General features: G+C 55.5%; 1 protein-coding gene and 5 non-coding genes across 7 annotated transcripts; 1 reads left to right on the top strand and 5 right to left on the bottom strand.

Moving 5' to 3' along the window:
- Positions 1 to 1154: 1154 nt before the first annotated feature.
- On the bottom strand, positions 1155 to 6842 carry UBB (ubiquitin B). Of its 2 annotated transcripts, none has more exons than XM_040577172.1 (2): positions 6825 to 6842; positions 1155 to 1929 (listed from the first exon to the last, which is right to left on the bottom strand). In XM_040577172.1, exon 2 carries the CDS (start codon positions 1921 to 1923, stop codon positions 1234 to 1236), a length of 690 nt encoding a protein of 229 aa, XP_040433106.1. In that variant the 5' UTR covers positions 1924 to 1929; positions 6825 to 6842; the 3' UTR covers positions 1155 to 1233. The 2 variants fall into 2 exon arrangements, with proteins under 2 accessions (XP_040433106.1, XP_040433105.1); XM_040577171.1 differs by lacking the exon at positions 6825 to 6842 and adding an exon at positions 2451 to 2640.
- TRNAA-UGC lies at positions 5649 to 5720 on the bottom strand. The gene has a single exon. It is a non-coding gene; the product is annotated as a tRNA-Ala (tRNA).
- Positions 6162 to 6233, bottom strand: TRNAD-GUC. The gene has a single exon. It is a non-coding gene; the product is annotated as a tRNA-Asp (tRNA).
- Positions 6447 to 6519, bottom strand: TRNAF-GAA. The gene has a single exon. It is a non-coding gene; the product is annotated as a tRNA-Phe (tRNA).
- Positions 6843 to 7006: 164 nt separating the features above from the next.
- Positions 7007 to 7078, bottom strand: TRNAD-GUC. Its single transcript has one exon. It is a non-coding gene; the product is annotated as a tRNA-Asp (tRNA).
- A 196-nt stretch (positions 7079 to 7274) lies between these two features.
- Positions 7275 to 7346, top strand: TRNAA-UGC. Its single transcript has one exon. It is a non-coding gene; the product is annotated as a tRNA-Ala (tRNA).
- Positions 7347 to 8039: the final 693 nt, after the last annotated feature.

The following is an 8039-nucleotide window of genomic DNA, read 5'->3' as shown; positions in this document are numbered from 1 at the left end:
TGGCACGGCACACTTACCTGGCACGCAATTTAGTCCAAAGGCTTTCTCCAGTTTAGCACGAGCCTTGATTATCCAAGCTCATTCCTTGAAGGCCACAAAGCCCCAGAAGTTTCTTTCCTACCACTCTTTCAACCCAGTGTAAATTGCCATTAACATCACCCAAGACAAACCTTGCTTTCCCTCCCGGAATCCCACCCTTCCAACCTCGATGCTGTAAGATTACTTCGAGTCCCACTGAGGTCCGTGCTCAGCTGAAAACATTATTCCAAATCCTAGCACGCCCCCTTCTACCCGCCAGCACATAACACTGCCCAGTATTGCCTGGAATACTTCTGATTTTTTATTTAACTCCGGGCCCTTTTCCCCCATTTCCCTATCTAGGGTGCAGCACACTCAGCTACTTATGACCTGCAGCTTCCTGCGAAGTAGGTTAGTGGAGATTTCCCTTCTGTCAGCATTCCCGGAGTGTGAGAACCGCCCCCTAACACTTCAGCTCACTAATACCATAGTATTTCCGCTTCATGGAAAGCTGGGATCAAAGCGCATTCGCAAAGGTACCCCTTAAGCTAGTACTTCTTAAAGTTACAGTCTGCTTAATAGGCTCAATCTGGGTAAAAAAAAAGTCAACCCAGTAACTGATTGAAGGCTTAAAGAACATCAAGCATCTGGTTCAAGGGATGCAGGATCCCTGTTGACATTCTCACCACTGCACTGTGCAGCACTGTCAGATGAGTTTGCCGGCCTTTGAAGGAACTTGAGATTACCATCCTGATGGCTGTTACTACATTAGTGCATAAACACTACGGGCAGTACCCAGCCCGCCACCAGGAAAAGCAGTGTTATTGAAGCCTTCCAGCTCAGGAAGGACTCGCAGTGTTATGTTCCATTACAGATGCATGCTTGCACAACACTACCAGCTGCGTAACAACCGCAACCAGCACTGAACTCCTGTCAGGGCCTTTGATAGTTACAGAAACACTTACACATCCACAGGAGAACAGTATTGCAACTGTTAGTCACACTTGCCAAGCATATGTAAGCCTTGCATAACAGAGTTTTATAACACCTTTGTATTCAGAAAGTATGTAATTATTTCGTATCTAACTGCAATTAAACAACTGAAAGAACTTCTCGCATAATTTAAGAGACACCAGTTTTGTGGATGCAACAACTTTATTGGAATGAACATCTGCAGAGAAATTTCTAGTTGGAAGCAAGCAACAGATCTCCAGTTCAGTTACCACCCCTCAGGCGCAGCACGAGATGCAGGGTAGACTCCTTCTGGATGTTGTAGTCGGACAGGGTGCGCCCGTCTTCCAGTTGCTTGCCAGCAAAGATCAGCCTCTGCTGATCTGGGGGAATGCCTTCCTTGTCCTGGATCTTGGCCTTGACATTCTCAATGGTGTCGCTGGGCTCGACCTCCAAGGTGATGGTCTTGCCTGTCAGGGTCTTCACAAAGATCTGCATGCCACCCCTCAGGCGCAGCACAAGATGAAGAGTGGACTCCTTCTGGATGTTGTAGTCGGACAGGGTGCGCCCATCTTCCAGCTGCTTGCCAGCGAAGATCAGCCTCTGCTGGTCGGGAGGAATGCCCTCTTTGTCCTGGATCTTGGCCTTGACATTCTCAATGGTGTCGCTGGGCTCGACCTCCAAGGTGATGGTCTTGCCTGTCAGGGTCTTCACAAAGATCTGCATGCCACCCCTGAGACGCAGCACGAGATGCAGGGTAGACTCCTTCTGGATGTTGTAGTCGGACAGGGTGCGCCCGTCTTCCAGCTGCTTGCCAGCAAAGATCAGCCTCTGCTGGTCGGGAGGAATGCCTTCCTTGTCCTGGATCTTGGCCTTGACATTCTCAATGGTGTCGCTGGGCTCGACCTCCAAGGTGATGGTCTTGCCTGTCAGGGTCTTGACGAAGATCTGCATGTTTGCCTGGAAGACAAGACGCAGAGCTTTAGGCAGGTGTCCCCTAAGGGCTGCAGCCCGGCAGCCAGCAGCCGCCTGCCCAGCGCCCACCGCCCGCTGCCCACCGCAGTTGGAACCCAGAAGGACCCGGCCCCGCGCGGTGACGTCACCATGGAGGCCCCGCCCACCTCACAAGGGGGCGGGGCCAGGCCCCGCCAGCTCCCTCCCGCTCCAGCCCCACACGCCCGCCCTCCGCCATCTTGAGCAAGGCCGTCGCGCCTGCGCGGCCGCCATTTTGCCGGCGGCTGGCCGGGCTCCCTCCCTCCCCCCCTCCCTCCCCCCTCCGCCGACGGTTGACGCTGGAGGGGGCAGGGAACGCCCTGGCCCGCGGCCCGCCCGCGCCCCGCCGCCTTTCTCACCGCGCCTCCCTTCCCTCAGCACACATCCAGCCCTCTCCCGGCTACCCGGCCCGCACCCAGCCCCACGCACGGCCTTCGCTCCCCCTTCACCCGCTGAGGCGCGGCGGTGCCCGGCCGCGCAGCACTCACCACAGGACCCGCGAGCACAGCGTACCTCACCCTACCCTCAGCCGGCTCCAACTACGCCACACACGCCGTTCCCGCCCCCTATATAGCCGCCTGCGCCCCGCCCTCCGCGGCGCGGATCACTCCGCCGCGCACTATTTTGCTGCCGTTCCGCCGGGCGGGCGCAGGGGAGCGAGGCCCGGGGGCGCGGAGGGATCGGCGCGCCGTGAGGTGATGCGGCTCTGAGGGGCGGGCGGGGGGGGGAGCGGCGCCGAGGGCACGATGCGGGGCGTCGCAAAACCCGGCCTGGAGCTCACGGAGCGGGGCTGGGGAGTGCTGTGCCTCCCTTTGGAGACGCCTAATGTGGCTAAAAGCTTCTTGTCAGCCTCACGGTTTTATTCAGGGATTTTATTCAGCCCCAGAAGAGGCGTTCCATTTCAAACGTCCCTCGGTTTTCTTGCCGTGGGCACGGTGAGGGGCTGCGCCGCTCGCAGGCCTTGCCTGGAGGCTGCTGAGGAAAGAAAACACTTCTGTGCAAAAAGCTGCGTGGTGTTAAAGTCTCCCATGTTCATCACATTGCTAAAGGGAGAGAAGTGGCAGTATGGTCTCCCCGTCCTGGGCCAGGAGCGGTGTGAGACAACACGAAGTGCCAGGTAAAGCCTGCGGACAGGGCCGTGCTAAGGCCCTCTGTGCTGCCATCACCCCTGTAAACGTGCTCCTGGCATGGAGCAAAGGACAGAAAAACAAAACCAGTGTCCAGCCACACACACACCACCACCACCACAGTGCTGGGACGCCCACCAGGCCCCTGGCCGAGGCAGATGATGGGCAGAGACCGGGCAGAGACTGCGTCAGGTCAGGGAGGCTGCAGGAGAGGCCTGCAGGGAGCGGCAGCAACCTGGCAAGGGAAATAGGATGTGAGGAACAAGTGAGTATGGAGTATGTATCTGAGGTATAATGGAGTTTGCAACTCAGGGATAAGGCCTTGCCAACTGAGGTAAAATCAACCACAAATAGAATTAATAATGCTTATTTTTTAACTGTGGTCTCACAGAGCATGGTCTGTTAGGTCCGTGTTGCATTCAGTTGGCTCCTGTGCCATCGTAGTCAAAACGTACAGCAATTCAAGGGCAAAGCTGAGAACAAAATGAGGCTTTGTTTGCAAGATTCACTGGATGCCATTTGGTTCAATCTGCTTACAAAATCCTTCGTTTCTGTGCACCCAAAGAAAAACGCTGCCTACCGAACTGACGCGGCTGACACCCAGGGCTGCACACCAGTGGGAAGGGAGCGGAGACCCAGCAACAGCTTTGTGATTGGTTTGGGGGAAACCGGCCTGCGTTTGCCTGACACATGGAGCTTTTACAGGAGGGGAATGCTCTGGGGATCTTCCCAGCCTCTCCTGCCTTGCATTTGTATTAAAACACAGCATTGCAATAATAATCATAAAGAAAAAGCAGCTCAGACACCCAGGTGGTTTATCTGAAAAAAAAAAAATAATAATCCACAAGTCTTTTGATTTTTGGTCAGAATGAGGTTGGAATCATGCTCAATGGCTTACAATGTATGCATGTATATAAACTAAATATTTGAATAGACTTTCCGTTTTAAGAGATCTTCCATCATCTGAAATTGAAAAATAACGCTAAGCTTATTCTTTAGTTACAGAATGTAACTCTGAACTAGTCTGCAAATAGTTGAAAAGGCACATGCCACTCTATTTCATTACAAGATAATTTTATAACAGCCATAAATGAAGATGGTACAGTGCTGTTCTTTATCTAATTTGGCTAGGCAGCCAACCACTGAGCGCTGTGGGTGAATTTCACAGAATCATAGAATCACTCAGGTTGGAAAAACCCTCTAAGATCATCTAGTCCAACTTTTAATTTGTACCTGAATTCTGAACCTTACAACCGAATTGTGGAGCAACACACTCCAAAAGCTTCAGATTCATGTTGTGTTCAGACTGCAAGGCAGATGTTATGCCCTAATGCAACCCAGTCCTTAAATATGTCTGGTGGCTTGCAGGAGAACAATGCTTTCCCTTGCTGGGAGGAGCTTTCCATGAGCACAGCCACTTCATGTTTCTCCTACACCATCTTTGCAAGTAACCCCTTGCTAAGATTTCAGGACAAGCTTGGTGAATAGCAGGACAGTGTTCCTAGCAGACCATGACATATTGTACGGACAAATATTGATTTCCTGTGCCCAAAACACTCGCACTTTGTGCCTATTATTATAAACTCTTTGGGGCAGGAACTGTCGCGTTCTTGTACCCCTGTGCAGCTTATACTCCAGAACTACAGCTGCTCAGAGAGATCCTGTCCAGTGAGCTTACAGCAGGGATCTGCAGACATACCAGTAGCATAGCCAAACTAACACCACTTAATAAATAGCTTTAACTACTCCGACAGGAAATGTCATTTACATGTGTCACTAGTCAGCAGTCCCCTACCAGAGGGAGCTGGACATGCTGTTGATAACTGAACAGGGTAAATAAAGCAGCTGGTAACTGAACTGGGTAGATAAAAGCTGCTTTGAGATCTGCATGGGCTCAGGTTTCTGAGCTGTACCTTTCATCCCTCGCAGCTCTGATGACTTTCCCAGTCCAGACACAGCCGTGCGAGCCAGGCCAGCCCAAGATCAAAGCAGTGAGTTGTCTCCTGAGAAGTCCTCACACCCTGCTCCGGGCAAAGCCTGGTAATGCTGCCAAGACTCCAGCTGGCCCAGGACAGCCGAGATGAGCAGATACCACTGAGCCAGCTCAGAGCCAGCAAGGCTTCAGGAAAAAACTCCCACAACCATCTTAGCTGGTGAGTACAGGAATCTGCCATGTCCTGGCTTTTTTTGCCTTCTCCTTTGTCTGTTTCTGGGAGCGTGGTGCAGAGAGCCCTGAAGCAGCTCCGTGCTGCCTGCAGGGTTGGGTGGAGGCGAACTCTGGGGCTGCGGCGGTGTCAGGCAGGGTGAGCCGTGCAGCATCCCCCAGATTTCAGGGTTTGCATCTACAGGTCCACAGTTTGGCAAGAAAATATCCAGCTAGACATAAAAATCTTGTGTTTGCATAGTCCTGCAGAGAACCAAGTGACGAAAGAGCCATCTTGTGCCCCCGCGGGCCTTTCTGGCCTGCGCATTCAGGGCGCAGAGATTTCTCCTGGTGAGCACGACGCGGCAACCCTAACCCCAGGTAACGTACGGGGCGAAAAAGGGGAAGGGCACCGCTGGAGATGCCGGGGATTGAACCCGGGGCCTCATACATGCAAAGCATGCGCTCTACCGCTGAGCTACATCCCCCTGCCCCGCGCTGCCCGCCCTGCCTGGCGGCCAGGTCCGTGCCCCCCGGGCTGCCCCGGCGGGCACCCAGCGCCCGGTCCCACCCGGGGGGGCGGCCGCCGCTCGCCCCTGCTCCCTCGGGAGGCACCGGCAGGGCCAGGGCACGTCTGGCTGCACCGGCCGGGGCCTCCCCGGGGAGCGGGCGTGCGCTTCGTTAATTCAACGGGTGGGGAAAGGGGCGACGGGAAGGGCGTGGGGGGGAATAGGACGGGCAGCGAGATCCCTGGGCATGTCCCCCCGAGATCCCTGGGGCTGTTCGGCCCTGGGTCAGGCTGCGAGTGGCACGCAGCAGCGCGGCACCCGTTTGTGTATTTATTTATTTATTTCCCCGTCTTCGGAAATTGGAAAAGTTCAGGAGGGAAGAAAAAAAAAATCAGTAAGTTCAAAAAAACGGATCGCAACCTCCCCGTCGGGGAATCGAACCCCGGTCTCCCGCGTGACAGGCGGGGATACTCACCACTATACTAACGAGGACGGTGAAGGCCGGGCTCACCGCGGGCCGCCTCACCGCTGAGCCCGCCGCCGCTCGGGCACCGGCCGCCTCCCGCAGCTGTCCCCGCCGGGAACCGCCGCCAAACGCCACCCGAAACTGCCCTTCCTTCGACCGGGAACAGGCTGCAGCCCCGCTCGGCGGCAGAACGACTCACCCGGGCGAGAAAAGGAGAAAGAAAAGAGAAGAAAAAGCTCTGCCGAAACCCGGGATCGAACCAGGGACCTTTAGATCTTCAGTCTAACGCTCTCCCAACTGAGCTATTTCGGCGGCTGGAAGCCCCCACCCTGGCTGCGGATACGACCCCGCCCCGCACCCGTGGGTGCCCTGCCCGCAGCGCAGTTCGGTCGCGAACACGCGGGGGGCGCCCACTCGCGGCAGCGCCCGCTGCCTGCGGGACGGGGTTTGCCGTGCAGGTCAGGGCTTCCCCCGCCTGTCCGCGCTGCTCTGCTAACCCCGGGAGAGCAGGGCTGGGTCCCCAGGGACCCCACAGTAACAGCCACAGGGGTGCCCGCAGGGCGGCTGCAGCCCGCTTCCCCCGGCAAACAAACAAAAAAAAGTAAAAAATAACAAACCTGCAAAAAGCGTGCTCGGTTTTAGCAGTCTTGAGACGCAAAGCAGACAAACGCTCGCCTACAACCCCAGCCTTACTGCTGACCGAGTGAGGATCCCTGCAGCAAGCACGTTCCCCGCCCCGCCAAATAACGGCTTCGAGCATGTTCCAGCACCATCCACGGGGCACGAAAAAGCTCGCAGCCTCCCCGTCGGGGAATCGAACCCCGGTCTCCCGCGTGACAGGCGGGGATACTCACCACTATACTAACGAGGACGGGCGCTGGGGGGAGGCCCCCGGGTGCCGCTATAAGGCTCGAAGGCGCTGCAGGCTCCGCTCCCCGGCCCGGCCGTGCCGCTGGGTACAGGGGGCGGCGGGGAGCGGGGGCGGCGGGGCCGGGAGCGGGGCCGCACGGCGCGGGGGACGGCTGGGTGCGCTATGTCTGTGCTGCCAGGACGGCTATTATCACCGAGGGGATGTAGCTCAGTGGTAGAGCGCATGCTTTGCATGTATGAGGCCCCGGGTTCAATCCCCGGCATCTCCACTTTTCCGTTTTTCTTCTTCTTTGTGGTTTAAAGCTTGCTTTAAGCCAGTTGCTTGTCGAGTTTCCGAAAGATCTGTAATTTCAGCTTTGTAAATAGACTCGATGTTTGTTTTCCTGACCGTGGCTGCCGCTCCACACTGTGGCATTCCAGCATCTGTCACACGCACACACACCCAGCTACAACAGGGTATTTTCCTTGCTTGAAAACTAAAGCTGATCTTTCTGCAGCACTACGTATTCCTACCACTTGTATCCTGGCCTGCAGCATCTGGCACTGACGGCAGTTCCTGAGGGGCTGGTGAGTTACTGCCCGCACTTTTCACGTTGCGGTGTTACATGCAGCAGCAAATTACTACAGTGCGAGCAGGGGGGCTAGAAAAGGTGAAGAGTAGGTGAAAGGAAAGGGGAACTTGAGCTGCACATTTTCACACGAAGCTTGAGCAGTTTGCTTGTGCTGAAATTCAAGGGCAGAAACACAGCTGCCCAGACGTGTTCAGAGTTTAGCTCTGAATTCCTCTCAGCTTCAAACTACTGCATCATACCAAGCCTGAACAATGCTTCCCGTGCCCTTGGACATAAAAGTGAAGAATTTCCCCCATGGTGGGAGTCAGCACAGGCAGGCAGCAGGAACCACAGACCCCAACGCAGAGCAGATTTATTCTCATTACCTCGCCAACCAGGGGATCCCCAAAG

This window comes from Cygnus olor, chromosome 17, assembly GCF_009769625.2.
Source record: "Cygnus olor isolate bCygOlo1 chromosome 17, bCygOlo1.pri.v2, whole genome shotgun sequence".
Classification (NCBI taxonomy): Eukaryota; Metazoa; Chordata; class Aves; order Anseriformes; family Anatidae; genus Cygnus; species Cygnus olor.
This window is presented reverse-complemented; position numbering and strand designations above follow the sequence as displayed.